Genomic DNA, 18,164 nt, shown 5'->3' with positions numbered 1-18,164 from the left:
TTTTTACATGGACCAGGTCTTTTTCCCCCCATGTTTTCAGTATTGATATAAAACAAGGAGTATTTCTACCAGCAAGGTATGAAGTCTGCAAAGAGTTAGAGGTGGCATCACAAATTTAGCTTGGTGTGATCCTAACGTAAACCCAAGTATAACTGAAGTACACTAGAATAAGAGAAACCCCTTTGTTTTATAGAAATACTGAAATACGAGGTTTGTTTTGCTCTTAAAAAGCCTGTTTCCTGCAGGGTCATGCATGGAGGCACCTCCCCACCGCTAGCATCCAGCCATGCCACCAGCCCCAGGACTTGCTCATGGAACACAGAGCTGAGTTCTGTGGTGTGCAGAGGGCCAGCACTCAGGAAGCAGGACCTGAGTGGGGACAGGGACACCCATCACAGGGTGTTCTCCATTCCGTTTTCACACGTGTGTGCCCCTTGCAGGATTTACCAGCTCAGCAGCTCTCCCAGGGAACAGAGCAAGGGAAGTTCTTTTGTGCCCAGCATTTGCCTTGGTAATTATTGCAAAGCAAATTGGAACATTTGTAGTTCTAATTTTATACAGCTACTTACCTAATTACTGCTGTCAGGAGCAATTTCTCTCTGGTCGCAGCGCTCAGCTTAGCTGCGTGCTCCAGCTCCAGTGACCAGCTCAGTGCCAGCACGTTTTATGGGTCTGCTTGAGAAAGACAACTGCAGGTACCTGTTTGAATGGCTGAAATCCCAGGGGGGGTTGGCTTTGCTGAACGTTCATCCTGGCCGGAGCAAAGTCATCGACCTGCTCGGTCCCGGCTCTTTGAGGAGCTGCCGTGTTTGTAAGAGGCAGGAAGGTGAAGCAGCAAGTGCTGCCGCTGCTCTTGTTTCGAGACCCTCATTAAATTATCTAGAGACAATAATCAGAGAGCTGCTGCTCACGTTAATGGCACCTCGGAGCCCCTGTCAAGAGAGCTTTATTTAATGCTCAACAGACCTGGAGTGCTGCAGGTGCCATTTCAGGCCCTCATTTAATTTAAGCTGCTTTAGTTGGCATGGCAACTAGTTGAGACATCTGGGAGACATTATGTTGGGATTGAGATTTAGGGGGATTTGCGGCGCAGCGCAGCAAAAATCTGATCAGAATAAAGTGCAGAGTAATGCTTTGGGATTACTTTTAATATTTGACATTAACAGTGAAACACAGAGATCTGGTGCAGCCACAAGGTGAAAACCAGAACGTCAAAGGCTGGTATAAATATTTAAGAGGGCCTTTGCACGAGGAAGAGAAAAATGAGAGGACTCGAAATTACGGTGCTGCGGGGTTGGCTTGCGTCTCATGAATTCTTTATGACTGCAATGTTAATTTGCTTTGGGTTTGGTCAAAAAGTTGGCGATATTTAACTTCCAAAATGAATTTCTGTGTGGTGTGCTGGGGGCAGGGGAGCACTTTGGCTGATGGGGATTTGGCCAGAGAGGGTTTGCAGAGCAACAGATGGAAGTAGAACCTTGCTTAGGTACAGATGCAGGAGAATGGGAGTTTTCTCTAGGTTGTCAGTTGGTGCTAAAGGTGAGAACTGGTTGAAGTCTGAGCCCAAGCTGACTTGCTGTGTTACACAAGATGAGGATCTTGACTGAAGTCAGGGTTTGCTGTTGCATTTCAGGCTTGATGTGTAGGGGTTATAAAGAGCACTGAACCAACTGATAGGCTCCTGCAGGATAATGGGGAGAGGTAAAGTCAAAGCAAACCCAACCCCTTGAACCAAGAATGAACCTGGAGCACTGGGGGAGACACTAGACCGGGGCTCAGGAGCTGCAGGTTTATTTCTCACTCTCTCCTTGCTCTTTCCCATAACCTTGGCAGTGTGCACCACCTCCCTGCTGCCTTTGGTCTGTTTGAAGGTGGCAGAGCTTGGTGTGACTCCAGCGCCCTGCTTAACCCTCACCTTAGCACCAGCCACAGCACGTACAACTCTGTGTCCCTGCCAGTAGTTGTGACCGTCGCTGTGCTCTGCACATCCACGAGGACATGAAGCAGTGGGTTATGGGGTTTAGCTCTTCCTCCAAGTAAAAGTTTGGGGTTTTTTAATCTCCTGTTATAACTCAGAAGAGGGTTTATCACTGGGGTTCGTATGCATGCGGATTTGATGCTTGAGGAGGGTTAAACCATGTGGATGGATGTCCCCTGTGAAGATGCTAACTTCAGCTGTTTGTAATTTATGGCTTACTGATCTGAAGGAAAAACCCTAAAGGATCCAGGAGTGATTGATTCTATTAATTAACGTTTTGAGTTGCAATTTGCCTTTGGAATGATGCTGTAGCAACCACCTTAATGCAGATGCTGCTTCATTGAGTTAGCTCTGCTTTCACAACCCGTTTTTCATTTTCATTCTTGTAAGAGTCTGTGACTTGACCTCTGAGGAAGCTTTATTCTTGTTCACTCAATAGCTCTGACCTGAGAGAGCTCAGGTCCCTGAGGTAGGAGTGAATGTTTCAGTGGATTATGTGCTGAACTTCCTGCTTTTGCCTTAACTAATGAATTGAAGATATGTTGTCACCGAGTTGATGCAGAGTGACCTCCATAAGATTATCGTCTCTCCTCAGCCACTCAGCTCGGATCATGTCAAAGTTTTTCTTTACCAGATTTTAAGAGGTAATTTTTATTCTTTTCAATTCATTAAAATGATGTAGTTTGGGGTGGGGGTTTTCTGGTTCTTAATGTTAATTCTCAAGACATCCTCATCTTGAGCAAGTTTCCCGTTCTTTTTAATTCACATTATGAATGAGTAGCAAGCATTGATTATAATAGGCATAAGAACATCGCAGCACTGCTGCCTCCTGTCATAGCCATGGGTAACTTACGGAGCAGCAAGAGGCTGCTGCTTCGTTTGAAAGGGAAAAAGTATTTATTTTCATTTCCTGTGCTATTTCAGGTCTGAAATATCTCCATTCCGCTGGCATTTTACATCGAGACATTAAACCAGGGAACCTGCTCGTGAACAGCAACTGTGTTCTGAAGGTGCTGCTTAACTTCATTGAAAATGTCCATATGTGTCTGCTGCTCAGTAGAAACTCAGGGTGAATTTTTAAGCAAAAGCATTTAATGTGAACCCCGAAAGTCATTTTAAAGACAAAAATCCCACAGATTCTTTAGAAGCTATAAATGAATGCTGAATGTATATAAAATAGTCAGTTTTGTTTGCAGTGCTTTGCTCAGCATCTGATTGTGATAGTTTGGGTCTGTTCCCTTAAGGCTTCTGGTTCAAGTCTTAAAAACTCTCAAAGCCCAAGTGAGCAGAGGCTGAAGCTTTCTGTAACAGTTGAGGCATCTCATGAGCAAATGAAATCTGGTTTGGGATGAAATTGTCTGTACCCAGAGGTTGGCAAGGTTTGTGTCTTTGTGCTAGGGTAGAGGTTTTTCATCTCCGAGATGATAAATATGGTGATACCAACTAAAACATGCTGTAACTTAAACTGCAGAAAGCTTAAGTGGATGTGGCATAAAGTAGCGTAATTCCTGCCATTCCCCTTCCCCTTTGCTTGCGCAGCTACAGCAGATAGCTGGTTTGTTTAAATGCTGCCTTGGAATTCCCTGCTGCGTTACCAGAAGGTTGCCTGCTTGAAGTGCATTAAATGTTTTGGTTATTTCAATTTTCTTATTTACCTTCTCAATTTAGATTTGTGATTTTGGATTGGCCAGGGTGGAAGAGTTAGATGAATCTCGCCACATGACTCAGGAAGTTGTCACCCAGTATTACCGAGCTCCAGAGATCCTGATGGGCAGCCGCCACTACAGCAATGCTATTGACATCTGGTCTGTAGGCTGCATCTTTGCAGAGTTACTTGGGCGAAGAATCTTGTTTCAGGCACAGAGTCCCATCCAGCAGGTATAAGCACATTCCCCTTTAACGTTGTTTTACTGCATCATTTCATGGAATCACATACACTGATGCCCTTTGAACCTCCAACTTGCTTTTGTGTTGCTTGGTTTGCACACAGGAGAGACCCCGAGCTGCTTCTGAAATCAGAAGTGATGGCTTCAGGCAGTGCTGAAAGCAGTGGTTATTCACATTAGCTTCTGAAATGTGTAATTTTTTGTAATCCCCTGTAATCTGCTGCAGTTCCAAAGCTGCTGTAGCGTTTCAGTGAGATAAGGTAGAGGTGATACAACAGGGATCAAGCTTTCTGAACAGCTCTTATGAGAAAGTAGCAAGCTTTCTGTCCAGATGTAACTGGAGAAGGCAGAGATTCCTTCTGGCCCAAACTGGTAACTTAACCTCCCAGGTCCGTGGCGTGTGGCCGGAAGAGGTCAGTTGAATGCAGAATGAATGGTTTCTGACACCAAAATCTGTTTTTTAATGCTTTATAATGCCCCCATTTGATGGCTGCTGACGTGAAGTCAGGCCTCCTGGTGAAACTCTTCCTGAGCACATGGGAAATGCAGGGGCTGAGCCAGGAGCGTTTCTACCTTGGGAGGTGAAACAGGAACTTCCAGGAACTCGTTGAGAAAATCATTTCCAGTGGTTTTTCTTGTGCCCATTTTTCATGCCTTAAATGTAACTCAAGTTAACTGAAGTTAACGACCTGCTGTCGTGGTGATGTGTGTAATGTGCGCCTGAGGTCTCAGATGTGTGTGCTCTGTACCTGCAGCTGGATTTGATCACAGACCTGCTGGGAACGCCGTCACTGGAAGCGATGAGGACGGCTTGTGAAGGCGCCAAGGCACACATACTCAGGGGTCCTCATAAACAGGTATAGCTGGGGGTGCCTCACCTTCACCTTCCATCAGCCCGGATCTCCTCTGTGCAGGGCACTGTTGGGACATCCTCGCACTGTGCCACCTCTTGCCCAAGTTCTCTTGTTCATAAATGCTTTGGGTATTTAATCTCAGCGCTGTCTCTGCCTGTAAATGAGGTTCAGTTCACCAGGGGTGGCTGTGGTGTGGCAGTGGCAGGGGTTAATGTACTGTTAAGAGATATGGAGATTTGCTTGTGCAGGAATGCATGGAATCGTAGGCAGTGATAAAGCAATGTGTCCATCCAGTCTGGTCATTTTTATGACTGTTTGATAGTAAAAATTAACCAAATTAATAACCTGTCCCTGGGAAGACATCAGATCTTTCCAGCAGTTAAGTTTGTCTCTTTATGTTGAAGTAAATTCTCAGATGTCTACTCACCACAATAGTAGTTACCATAGAGATGAGCACTGAATGTATATTCTGCTCTATTATTAACTTGTGGGAGTTCTGCTGCCTTGGCACTTTGGATTCACTACATCAAGTTGTCTCTATTCCATTTTATGACAGGTTTTTTTCTGCTAACATTAATAATAGGAGGGTTTCCTGAAGTCTTTCTCTAGCAGTTTTAAAACAAATCAAGTGTATTTTTTTGCTATCACTTGCTAGAGGAGTTGTGACTCCGAAGCTCTGCTCTGTAACGTGCTGGGGTGATGCACTTACAAGGCTTGAGGTGTTTAGAAGAAAGGAAGTTCTGTAGTGGTGGAAACTGGGAGAAATACATCCACTGTACCTATATATACAGATGTGCAGCAGCATAAACCACATCCATGTGCTTTACAGGATACATGGCTTTAAATTCTGATAATGTGATGATAGCTTGACATTTCCAAAGTGCAGGAGTTGTGCTCTTTGTGGCAGTAAGCAGGAACTCTGGAATGTGTTAGCTTCGTTCCGTTTGTTACACCAGGATGCTCTATCAAGAACTGAAGTGGGTACATTAATGTCTTCTGAGTTTCTCATCCCCATGCTAAGGCTGTTCTTGCCCAAGCCTCTGAAATTCTTTGTCTCTTGACCCACCAAATGATGGGAATACTAAAAAGCAAGTGAGGTGAAATGGGTTAAAACATTTCCAATAGAGATTTAATGCTCCGTAGGCACCAAGTCATCGGAAATAAACTATAAGCATTAGTTCTGTGTTTGCTGAGGAAAACACCGTTCATTTTCCATGGAATGCCACAGGAGCTGAGCAGTCTCTGGAGCTCGTTTGCAGCTCAGAAATAGGGGGTTATGGTGCAGCAAAGTGATCTCTTGAATGGTGTTTCTCTGGTTTCAGCCCCAAGCACTCTTCACGTCTGAATGCAAATTCATGGCTTTTCATCTTTTGGAATGGAGGCTTTGGTGGTTATAAATAGCTAAATGTTACCAGCTTCTTTATTAGATTAATAGGGGGAGAAAACCAAGTTGGCACTGGCGATCCCTCTGCCGCACAAGCTATTTTTACGCGATGTAGGTGAGCCCAGTGGGAGTTGGGGGGTGAAGCGTTTTGCTGCTTCATGTAAAAATAGATGAGTGCCTGACGTTCCTGGGCGCAGCCCCACACCCGTGTGCGCTGCCAGCAGGGAGGTGCACAAACTGAGCAGGCTGCTCTGGCACTTCTGGGTTTAAAGCATTCACTTCAACCTCTGTGGAAGTGGACCGGTAGCGCTGCTCGACTGGAGCAGGAGGAGGAGCATCTCCTCCCACGTGCCCATGTGCTGTAAGGAGCGGTTTGGAGTTCCCTGGCAGTCAGGGGCTGACCCACTTCTAAAAGGAGAACGTGTTGGAGTTCATTCCCTTCCTGATGTGGCCCTTGGATTCTCTATGGAAGAGAGAGATCCCCTGGGATGCACCCGACTTGCTACCAGACCCAGCCGTTGATTCCATGACAATCCAATGTTAGGGCAATTCAGTTTTTACCAGTTCCTTCTGCCCGTGCTCGAGCTCCTGTCAGGGCTGTTTCTGACCTCTGGCTTTGGGCCTGGCTGCAGTTTGTCAAGAACAGGTTGTTCCAAAAGCTCTGCACAACCATGTGCTCTTGGAACGGCAGGCAAGGGGCATTCAGAGTAGCAAAAGAAGTGCATCCTTCCTTTGTGTTGAGTGCAAGAGCATCTGTAAGTAAGGAATGCTGTGCTGTCCTGCCCATGCCCCGGTGTGCGGATGAAACCACAAGGCCTTTTCACCCTCAGCTAGAACTGGGAGCTCTCAGCTGTTCAGGCTGCCCTGGGTCTGAGCAAAGCAAGGGAACACAGGAGGATGATGACCTGCAGAGCTGTGTCTGTGACCAGAGCAGGAGCCTCGCTGCTGCTGCCCCCAGCTTCTGGCCTGTTCCAGCCTGGGTGAGCCTCATGGTTCATAAAGCAGGGGGAGGCCAGTGAACCCCCTCCTGCTCCCCCGGACCCTCCAGCCTTGGTCCTGGCCTGTTTATGCAGGATACTGATGCCTGAAGGTCACTGTAATTGTGCTGGATGTCCCTGTCAGATATGGATTGCAGGGGTAAGGAAAAGCAAAACAATCCCTAATTTGGCAGTGGCCAAGATCAGGAATGGGGAATACTGGAAAGGATGGGGTTAACGAACCCCTGAGTGAAATACAGGTTTGTTCAGGGATTGCATCTGAACGAAGGCAAAAAAAATCAATTGGATCCATAGTAGAATTGCTGAGTTCTGTAATAGTGGGGTTTGTCTCTTTGGGAAGCGTTAGGCAGCGAATGTCCTTTTCAACAGCAAGTTTGTCCTTGGTAACTGTAAAATAACACGGGTGGTAACAGCGTTCTGCTGCTGATGGATCTGACAGGACAACTCTCTGTATTTTCTGTCTCCCATTTCCCCTACAGCCATCTCTTCCTGTCCTATATACACTCTCCAGTCAAGCTACACACGAAGCAGTTCATCTCCTTTGCAGAATGTTGGTCTTTGATCCAGTAAGTATGCTTTAAAATTACTTCTAATACTGTTTGTTTCAACACTTTTTATTGCCTGCTACTTAAATGAGTATTTTAAGTAAAGAACTGCTTTAACTGGCTTCTTCCACGTGCATTTTCTGGTGCTTTTGGTCTGTAAAAGACATAAAAGCATCATCTTGGAATGGGTCAGTTAATTCCCCACTGGAATGGGGGTTTGCATTGAAAACCTATTGGTCTTCTGAAGGAAGCGGCGACAGGGTGTGAAAGAGGAGGGTGTTGGTGACTCACGCTCGCTTTTCCCAGCGAGGTGTAGGTAGCAGAACATCAGATCCTTTGCTGCTGTTCTAATTAGAGGCATGTGGGTGTTCGTGGTCTTGCAACACACACAAGATTCCTTCTGCATCCGCACAGTCACATAACAGGATCTCGCTTTCCACCCAGCATCTGTTTTCCTAATGAAAATGAGCTGCTGTGGGCTCATGGTACAGAACTGGTACCGGAATCGATGATTCCTGCATTCCTGCAGACCCCCCCTGCGTTTCAAATGGAATCGGACATTGGCCACGCTGCACAGGGGAGCTTGTGCCTGATGGAGCATTCAGAAGGCTGCCCCCTGTGTGTAGGATTTTAAACCTCCAGTTTTACTGCACAAACCAGATGTTAAATCCTAACTTCAACAGACCTCAGCGGTTTCCTTTCTTACAATGCTGTGATTCGGTGTTCCCACGTCACGTTTAAATACCTGCGGGTTTGTGTTTTAAAGGCCCAGGATGATCCTTTAGCAGTGCTGATTCCCAAACATACCCTGGGAATTGGGACACGTGGGTTTTCCTTCCAGCTTTGCCACTGCTTTTGCTCTGTAACCTTCTATACCAGCGGGTTTGGTTACAGGCTCTCAGCAGCAATTCTGCCCCAGTCCTCCCAGTGTTCTCTTTCTTTGGCTGATGCTTTGCTCAGGTTATGCACAAAACCCCTTGGTAACGTGGAAGCAGCTTTTGTAATTCCAGCCCCTGCTCTGCCCCTTCTCCCTTGCGTTTCCTTCACCGCTTGTCTTCAGAAACTCGATGTGCAAAGTGGGTTTGAGAGCTCCAGGTGCCGTATCCTGACCTGTTACCGGTGATGCTCACATCTGTGTTTCACTTTGGACACACTGCAATGTTTTGCAGACCCACAAAACTCACATTTGCCAACATTCAATTCTTTGGGCTCATTTTGATTTATAGAGTCCCGATGTGAAGGTTATTTTGGAAGGAACTGGTGAAAAGCACGTTTCTGAAAACCCCATCAGTAGCATCATCTGTCAGCAGCTCTGGCACAGGAGGGTCAGAGTCAGCCCCGTGCTGCTGCTGCTGCTGCTGGTTTCTGAGCAGAACCTCCCCTCTAGTGGCAGGGTTTGCAGATCCAGAGCATTTCGTAACGTGAGCCAATCCTTTAACACGATAGAGGGTTATAAACCAAGTCAGGTTCTTTAGGCTGCTCCAGCACCTCTGCAGACGTTGGAACTGATCTCTTCTGTTTTCCTCAATGCCATGTTTCAGTCCAAAAGGATATCTGCTAAGGATGCCTTAGCCCACCCGTACCTCGACGAAGGGCGCTTGCGATACCACACTTGTATGTGTAAATGTTGCTTCTCCACATCCACTGGAAGAGTTTACACGAGTGACTTTGAACCCATCACTAACCCCAAGTTTGATGACACTTTTGAGAAGAACCTCAGTTCTGTTCGGCAGGTGAAAGGTGAGTAGCAGTTATCCTTGCATCTGCATTTACCCTCTTGCTCCATCCCTTAGTCCTGTGTGGGCAGGATGTGCAGCCTGCTGTCAGTCAGGTGAAATGAGGAGAATCAGGCCTGGTCCCTGGAGGAGGAAGCTGCTGCCACAGAGGATCACTAAATGCCAGCAGTTGCTCTGTGGCACTGGAGATTTGAAGTCTGATTCCACCCCAGCAAACAGGCCATAAACCAGGCTTTGTGGCTTCTGCAGCCAGATCCAGTGAGGAAAGCAGAGCTTGAACAAGAGCAGTGCGATCCGAGAAGCAGCGGGAGGGATTTGGGCTCTGTTTGGTGGCAGCTTGAATGACTCCAGAGGAAGAGAGGGACAAGAAATGTGTTCCTTCAGCAGTTCCTGACAGCCAGTTCCATCGCATGGAGCCCAGTCCTGGCACCCATTGCATGGAGGAGCAGCCCCTTGCCAAACCTGCCATTGGTTACACCCTAAAACTGGGATTTAACCCGTAACTGGTTATCACCAGTTCAGTGTTGTAGTGGTGACTGGGGTTTTATTTCATATATAACTTCATTCCAGTGTGCACAGAAGAGTTCTGTGTGAATCTGGGTGGTGAGGTCTGGCACTGGATTCGATGCTGGGAAGCTGGAATTCTCTGCTCCTTCTGGAAGTGTCCTTGCAGTGGAGGAAGCTGCATTTCCCTCCAGCCTACACTGCGTTTCACTGGAGCAAAGTGTTAATTCTGTGGTGTTGTGTGCTCTTCCCCTATGTACAGAAATAATTCATCAGTTCATTCTGGAACAGCAGAAAGGAAACAGAGTGCCTCTCTGCATCAACCCTCAGTCTGCTGCTTTTAAGAGCTTTATTAGGTAACTGTATGTACTCACATCTGATATTCACATTTATTAGTAGTACAGAATTCACACATCCCATATGCTGTATGTTTGAAGTTTCTAAGAGTAAGGAAAGGCCCAGAGATAACTTTTTTTGGGGAAAACCCACCTTTGTATGATTACGTTTTAGGATATCTCAATGAATTCTTCTAGAATTTAAAGTGAAATGTGCCAAGGTTTCCGGTAATATTTTTGTGTAAAGCACAGAATTCAGGCTGAAAATGAGAACTGGGGGGGGGGGCGTTGATTGCAGACCCACGCTGTAAAACCAGTCAGGGGCAGGCCCGATGGGTGGAGAACCACCAAGCCCAGCAGTAGGTGTGGTGCAGGACCGGTTGTTACCGGTGGCTCTGGGGTGTTTGGGTTGGGTTTGGGGCTCCAGCGTTAACTGTGGTGTCCTTGAGCTCTTGGGAGTGAGCACTGACTGTGTGTGTCGCTGCCTTGCAGTTCCACGGTTGCTCAGCCATCCGAGATGCCGCCATCTCCATTGGTCTGGGAGTGAAGTGGAAGAGAATAAACTACTGAAGATGTAATGTAGCTTTCCACTGGAGCCTGGGATTTGCAATTCTGGAGGTTAATCATGCTTGTACTGTAATTTTACTAATGAAGTTTTAAATTAACAACCACTACTTGTACAATATGAATGATATTTAGAGCCGTACTAGACTTTTAATCTTGTAAAGTGGTTGTGCTTTTAGAAGAGAATATTTCCCCCAGAGCTGCACGTGTTGGATGAATTGTGGTGCAGCTGCGGTGGCTCAGCTCGGAACAAACGGAATCGAACCAAATTTGGGGAGGGTTTGTCTTTTCTTTTCCTTTCTGTTTTCTATTGCAGTGAGTCTGTACAAACACCTTTTGATATTGAGCCATTCCTGAGGATTTTGGGTTTTCTAAAACTAAGGAATACAGAAAACTTGACTGCGACCAATCATGAAGTCACGTCGGGCGATGGCACGTCCCCGACTGAGCCCTATAAATAGCTTCTCACTAGAGCTGTGATGGTGATGTGTGCTGTTCTAAAACCAGATGTTGTGAGTAGAGAGAATGAGTTTGTGACTAGGAGAGACTAAACTTCTGTTTCCTCACCCAGTATAAATATATATATATATTTAATCTATTTTTATTAGAAGGTTTTCTGCTCTTTCTTACATGAAACCCCCCAGCATGCATCTCTGTGTGTAAATAATGCCATTGATGGGCTGATTTGGGCGCTCCCCGGCATCGTTGCTGTATAGAGAGGAACTAGCTTGCACATTTTAGGTCTGTGAAACTTTGTGAGAACTTTTTCCTGCACTGGAGAGTTGAGGAGAAAAAAAAAAAAAAAGGAAAAAAAAAGGAAAAAAAGGAAAAAAAAAAAAGCCCCTGGGGAATTCTGTGACTTGGTGTTCGTGGCTTTAGGCAGAGCTGTGCAAGTCTTGAGATGTCACCGTAGGACCTGACTTTGGTTACCGTTTGGCTCATTGTTTTTCTGTTGGAACACTGAATTCTGTGCATATGTATATATGTGAACACAACTGAAGGCCTCTACCTCCTGGAGTGTACAACTTGCTTTGTTTACCTCCACATGAGTTTTGTTTTTTTAAGTTCAGCGTGGAGACTCGAAACTTGAATGTCCCAACTTTTGTATTTAAACCGAGACAGGAAAACCCCGCGCCTGTTTTTCACCCGTACCAAGGGATCCGCAAGGGTGGTGTGAGCCTGGGAGCAGCGGTCTGGAGGGAACGCGTGTGCTTGTTACGGACAATTAACTGTTAAAGTTATTGTAAGTTATCTGTATTTAGCAGAGTATTTTCAACACGAGTGATCTGAGCTGCAACTGGAGATGTCAGTAAGTTATGGGTGGAAGTTTTAACTTCAATGAAGTAATTATTTGCTGTGAAAGAGAGGAATAAGGTGGGATAACGGAACAAAGATGGGGCGATGTCTTTGTTTCTGTACGAGGCTCCTGAGAATAAAACCAACTGAAGCATTTCAATTCACTTGAATGAGAACCGTGTGTAATTCCAGAGCCCAGGGCGACACTGGTGTGACAGGTAAAATCTCAGAGGTTGGTCAGTTAATGTGGCACACTTGCTGGTCACTTTGTAAAGTGTAGATTTGAAGTACAGTGGTGAAAACATTAAATGTGACATTTGAAACCGGAGTGCTGGTATCTTCATTTCCTGCCCGAGCCCCCCGCATTTACCAGTGAATTGTTCTGATCCGGATCGAGTTCTGGCTGAGAGGATGCGAGTAAAAAGCCTTTCTAACAGCTGCCTTGGGCATGGTTTTGATTTTTACACACACACACACACACACATATATATACACACACATATATATATGTATACATACACACACATATAGGTACATGGCACTGTGTGCTGAAGTCGTGTAGCACCCAGCCACAGGCCCTGGCTGCACCCTAACCCTGTGTGTGCCCGTCCTGCAGGAGCCGAACCGGATCCCCTGTGGAGCGGAAGCCGCTGAATGAACCCCGTGTCCGGATGCTGCCGGTGTCACCGCCGGACACAAACGGGTTCATCTGGGGGGGCGGGAAGGTCCCGTTCCCCCCTCCGGCACCGCATGGGCGCGCTTGTGCCGGTGATGGGGATGGTGCCGGTACCGGAGGGGGCCCCGTTAACGCGGTGGCTGCCGGGCGGGCAGAGCCGGGCGGACCCGCTCCGCACCCTGCTCGTGCGGGGCTTCCGCAGCCGTTGAAGGGGGCGTGGCCCCGGTGGCGCGGGGAGGCGTGGCCCCGCCGGCAGGGGGCGTGTCCGGTGTGGCGGCGATGGCGGCGGCGCCGCGCTGGCGGGAGCGGCTGTTCGCGCTGTTCTTCCTGTCGCACGTGCCGCTGACCGCGCTCATCGATGCGCAGCCGCTGCTGCCCGCGGGGCTGCTCCCGCAGGCCGTGAGTGGGGACGGGGGCGGTGCGGGGGGGGGGCTCCGCAGCATCCGGTCTGTGCAGGCACCGGGGGGGGGGGTGTGAATGGAGCCGCATTTAACGCACTGCGTCCGTGCTGTCTCCAGGGCGGGTTTTGCTTGAGCCCCCCCCCCGCTGTGCACGGCCCGGTCCGGCCCGGCCCCCGTGACACGCCCGCAGGTCGGGAAGCGCTCCCCGCGCGGGGCTCCCTGGGCCTTGGGTTTGGTCCTGCCCCTGCCCAGGCCTCAGCCCCGCTCGTGCTCCCACCGGAACGTGCGCGGGGCCTGGGACAGCGGCGGCCGCAGCTGGGGGTGGTTTGCGGGGATCGGAACAGGGGACAATGAACACCAGAACATCAGTTAGAACGGAGGTGGGTGGAAAACAGCTCTGGGCATCAGGGTGAGCGCAGCCAGAACCTCTGTGAGCTTTGCAACGAGGGAATTCGGGGTTTGCCATCAGAATTGCCTGTGGAATTCCTCCACTTACAGCAACCGTTTGTCATTAATAGTTAACCAGCAGATCTCAATACATATCTCTGCGTCCAAAGTCCAGTGTAAAACCCTGCTGGAATTTACCTTTCTGTCATGGAAACGCTGAGCCAGGTGCTTGCCTTGAGCTGTACCTGGGTTTTACCACCAGTGATGCTCCAGCAGCCGGGGGTCACCGTTCTGCTGCCGTTGATGTTCAGTGCACTAACGTGTTGCTCTGTTCTGTCTCTGAAGCTGACGGAGATGCTGCAGTGGTACGCAACCACCTTCAGGGACCCCCTGATGCTCCAGCCCCCGGAGTGGTTCAAGGCGTTTATCTATTGTGAAGCTTTCCTGCAGCTGCCCTTCTTCCCCATCGCAGCCTACGCCTTCCTAAAAGGTTGGTGTAAAGCGAGTGTACAGCATGTTGTGTGTGGTGCTGCCATGCAGCCTGCGTTCTGTGCAGCAGGGGTTGGGGTGTGGGTAAGCAATGGCAGGGGTGTGCCAGTGGAGCGCTGCCTTGTTCTCAGGGCAAGTTCCATCTGAGACAGCAGGACAAGGGCTGTTGCAAACGAGGCCATCACTACAGGCCTGGTCAGCTGCAGTCATTTACATGGGACCAGCACCATGGTTTGACACCCGGTGTGCTCCCGAAGGAGATGAGTTCCAGGTACTCATTGTGCTACTTGAAACGTTTGTGATCGCACTGCTGTTCTGCATGTCCACAAATGTACGTAATTCTCCTGGGTTCTTACTAGTACTTAACATTTTTTCTGCTAGCTATTTACTGTATCTTGTGCCTTTCCCTGTCAGAGCTAGAGCAGTTAATGTGCAGGTAGTTTACAAGCTGCTGAATCCTCCTTGCTTCAGAACACTTAAATACGCTTCCTTTTGCTGCCCTGCAGGGAGCTGCAGGTGGATAAGGACTCCGGCCATTATCTACTCCACGCACGTGGCTACCACTCTGGTGGCCATCCTCGCGCACATCCTGTTCCACGACTTCTCGGGGCCGGAGCAGCTGGGGCCTCGGACGCAGCGGGAACGCCTCGTGCTGCTCTCCGTGTACGTGCCCTACTTGCTCATACCGCTGCTGCTGCTTTACACCATGCTCTACAACCCCCACTACAGCCACGTGGAGAAGCGGAAACGGAAGTAGCCCGCTCTGCGGGTCGTACGTCCAACGCTGACGTGTTCCTCTGGGACAGAGGCTGTGCCATGGGGGTGCCATTCCCAGCGCACCAGCTCCCACAAGGAAGAACGGGCTTGGTGTGAGCTGAGCCCCGCGGCTGCGGCACACACAGGGAAAGGCAATTCCCACCTTTCCCTGTCCCACTGTGCCCTCTGCAACGGGAAACCGGACTTCAACCACCTGATGTGTAACTGCGTGCTGGGGGGACGCTGCCACTGATCCGTGCTCCCAAGAGGACTGCCAGGAAACCACTTCAGTCAGAAACATGTCTTCCAAGAGCTGGTTACACACAGATCCCCAGAGTGATGCTTTCAACACATTCCACATCCTACAATCGCTCTGAGCTTCCTCGCCCCTTTAAAATCCCACCTTCCTCTGCTCTGCTTCAGTTTTGATTAATTGTTGGTTAATTTGCTCAGTGATAATGCGCCCAAACTTGGATTTACTGATGCCTGAAGTGACCTTCGTTGGACACTGAGGCATCATTCCTGGGGGATTCTCAAGTACGTCAGGGATCGTGAACAAGGGTTTGCAGTTTCTCTCTCCATAAAATCACTTCTCATGTGGAAATAAATAACTAAACGCATTAAACTGCACTTAGTTTTCTTCAGGGAATGACTAAAAGGAACTTCATGACCATGAGGCAGTGCAGAGTTCCCACAGTAAATGTACGTGTAAGGTACAGTGAAGAGAACCTGCCACTGACAGAAACCCAGGGGTGGTGGGTTTGGCTGTGGGGTTTTTAAGTTCTCAATTTGAGCTGCAAGAACCAAACTTGAGGAGTTTCATCAGTCTGGGGTTCCATCACTTCCAACACGCACAGTATTCAACTCTAGTGGTACTACCGGTATGGATGTACCTTGGGCATAGCTTAAAGTTCTTAATTCAGCCGCTTTCCTGCTGTTTGTGTGTGTGTAATTGATCCATTCCAGTACCTGTAAACCTCTTGGCTTTTCCCAACTCCATGAAAAAATAATCTGGCCAATACATGTAGAAGTTACTGCTGCTTGCATGCTGTGTCTTAACAGGCAAGACAAATACTACATGTGACAACCACTGTGACTGTCCAGGAAGCTGTAAACCCTGAAGCTCAAGGCTGACCTTCTGCAGAAGTCCCTAATTCTGGGGTCTCCAGAGAGTCTGAAAACAATCATTTATTGCCCCAATTTCTTTCAAAGAGCTGCATAGTTCCAAAAGGGAGAGACATGACATAGCAACAGCAGTATCAATTCAACTGTAATTTGGATTAGAAGTAGACTGTACAAAACTTACAAAATCAAAAGACACAACAGTCTTCACCCCGTTAGAAAGCCCTCCTTATTGCCACTCGTAGTGTAAGTCACTCTGAATTCAAACACTTCCATTGGTACAGACAAGCTCTTCAGTCATACACAGTGAAAAATTGCATATTTTGAAGTTGTCAAGATTCTGGAATGGTCAAGTTTGGTTTTATCTTAAAATCCTCTATTTCTGGAAAATGAATTGGTCAATGAATTCGTTCTGGTCAGCTTCAATTTTACACAGAGTCTCGTACTCTACCTGGTACCTGAAAGATAAAGCAGGCGGTCAGCAGCTCCCGTGCTGGGTCAGGACAGTGCTCCTGGGCTGCAGGGAAGGGACTTGAGCTCCAGAGACCTCCGCAGAGCAGTGGCTGCGTGAGCTGGACCCACGGTTCTGCAGTGCCTCCGGGTGCTGGACAAGGCAGAGCTCACTGGCTTCCCCAGCGGCCCCGTCTGCTGCTGCCCCTCGGGTTAGCCACAGTCATCAGAGATGGGCCTTAAGTGAACCCTTGGCTGGTGGCTCCACGTTGTCTACACGTGCTCAGCGCAGGAGGGGACACCTTTGCTGCGCAGATGGGCTGCGTGGACGAGCTGAGGCAGTGCCCAGCAGCCACACACAGAGGCGAGATTGACTTCCCAATCTCTGCAGTGCCCCAGAGGACCCAACAGGTAACTCACCTCTGCAGCTGCATCTTCTTCTCAGCTATTAAAGCCTGAAGCTGCTGCTCCTGAGCTTCCCTCTGCTTTGCTATAGACTTCAGCAGGTTCCGCGCACCGATGGCCTGTCAGGAGAGGACAGTGCTGTAGTTGTAGTGGGATCTGTTAATGTGTTTAATCCCTCTCACTGCTGGCAGGTTGGGATTCACAGTATCACAGTAGGTTAGAGATTGGAAGGGACCTCAAAAGATCATCTAGTCCAATCCCCCTGCCGGAGCAAGAACACCTAGATAAGGTTACACAGGAACGTGTCCAGGCGGGTTTTGAATGTCTCCAGAGAAGGAGACTCCACAACCTCCCTGGGCAGCCTGTTCCAGTGTTCCGTCACCCTCACCGAGAATAAGTTTCTTCTCAAGTTTAAGTGGAACCTCTTGTGTTCCAGTTTGCACCCATTGCCCCTTGTCCTATCATTGTTTGCCACTGAGAAGAGCCTGGCTCCATCCTCGTGACACTCCCCCTTTATATATTGATATACACTAATAAGGTCACCCCTCAATCTCCTCTTCTCCAAACTATAGAGACCCAGCTCCCTCAGTCTTTCCTCATAAGGGAGATGCTCCACTCCCTTCATCATCTCAGTTGCCCTGCGCTGGACTCTCTCCAGCAGGTCCCTGTCCTTCTTGAACTGAGGGGCCCAGAACTGGACACAGTATTCCAGATGAGGTCTCACCAGGGCAGTGTTTCAAGTGTTTCAGCCACACCAATAGTAAAGGAGGGTGACACCACAATACTGATGTACAGACAGAAACAGGAACAGTGGGACTGTTAAACACAGGAGTAACGTGGCACTCTGGGTGTATGTATATGAGCCCTCCAGACATCAGTATCACAGAAAGGCCTGTTGGACACTGATGCTGTAAAGTGTGATCAGCTGCACATACCTTCATCTTCTCGCTTTCTGCAGCTTTTGCCAGCTGATCCACAAGCTCAATCAAGCTCCCCACTATCTTCTGGAATTCAGCTATTTCTGCAGAGAAGAGAACACGGTGAAGCACCGTCCACAACACCCCCGCGGCAGGCGAACGCGTTCACCACCCGCTGCAGTCCTTAGCTCAGCTTTATTCCTGGCGCTCCCGCACACAGGTACGCGTTTGGGTCTGTGGGAGCGGCTGCGAAAGGGGAAGCGCGGAGCAAAGCCCCGGTGCCCGGCCCCGTTGGCACTCACTGTCCAGGAAGGCCCCGCACTCCTCGCGGAGCTGCGCCGTCTGCTGCGCCGCCTCGGGGTCCAGGACCCGCAGCTTGTTCAGCTCATCGAAGTGCAGCCCCGCCACGCTCAGCGCCGCCTGCGCCATGGCCCGGACCGACCCGACCCGGCCCGGCCCGGCCCCGTCACCGCCCGCTGCC

The 18,164-nt window shown here is 48.9% G+C and overlaps 3 protein-coding genes across 5 annotated transcripts in view; 2 read left to right on the top strand and 1 right to left on the bottom strand.

Moving 5' to 3' along the window:
• Positions 1-12,408, top strand: part of NLK (nemo like kinase) — a 43,127-nt gene extending 30,719 nt beyond the window's left edge. For all 3 annotated transcript variants that reach the window (XM_061363307.1, XM_061363308.1, XM_061363306.1), the window contains 8 exons: positions 2,516-2,622; positions 2,903-2,988; positions 3,647-3,856; positions 4,620-4,721; positions 7,580-7,666; positions 9,187-9,385; positions 10,148-10,241; positions 10,713-12,408. In XM_061363307.1, the coding sequence (XP_061219291.1) occupies positions 2,516-2,622; positions 2,903-2,988; positions 3,647-3,856; positions 4,620-4,721; positions 7,580-7,666; positions 9,187-9,385; positions 10,148-10,241; positions 10,713-10,767 (940 nt within the window). In that variant the 3' untranslated portion in view covers positions 10,768-12,408. The remainder of the gene's footprint in view (positions 1-2,515; positions 2,623-2,902; positions 2,989-3,646; positions 3,857-4,619; positions 4,722-7,579; positions 7,667-9,186; positions 9,386-10,147; positions 10,242-10,712) is intronic.
• A 599-nt stretch (positions 12,409-13,007) lies between these two features.
• TMEM97 (transmembrane protein 97) lies at positions 13,008-14,790 on the top strand. Its single transcript, XM_061363338.1, has 3 exons — positions 13,008-13,155; positions 13,890-14,034; positions 14,540-14,790. Exons 1-3 carry the CDS (start codon positions 13,036-13,038, stop codon positions 14,788-14,790), a joined length of 516 nt encoding a protein of 171 aa, XP_061219322.1. The 5' UTR covers positions 13,008-13,035.
• A 1,251-nt stretch (positions 14,791-16,041) lies between these two features.
• On the bottom strand, positions 16,042-18,127 carry IFT20 (intraflagellar transport 20). Its single transcript, XM_061363290.1, has 4 exons — positions 17,986-18,127; positions 17,702-17,787; positions 16,782-16,885; positions 16,042-16,369 (listed from the first exon to the last, which is right to left on the bottom strand). The coding sequence occupies exons 1-4, from the start codon at positions 18,110-18,112 to the stop codon at positions 16,288-16,290; spliced, it is 399 nt and encodes a 132-aa protein (XP_061219274.1). The 5' UTR covers positions 18,113-18,127; the 3' UTR covers positions 16,042-16,287.
• Between the last annotated feature and the right edge of the window lie 37 nt (positions 18,128-18,164).

This window comes from Neopsephotus bourkii, unplaced genomic scaffold, assembly GCF_033783945.1.
Source record: "Neopsephotus bourkii isolate Nb327-2 ecotype Australia unplaced genomic scaffold, CSIRO-AGI_Nbou_v1 NB_1154, whole genome shotgun sequence".
Taxonomy (NCBI): Eukaryota; Metazoa; Chordata; class Aves; order Psittaciformes; family Psittacidae; genus Neopsephotus; species Neopsephotus bourkii.
The sequence above is the reverse complement of the archived record's forward strand: the minus strand, read 5'-3'. Positions and strand labels throughout refer to the sequence as shown.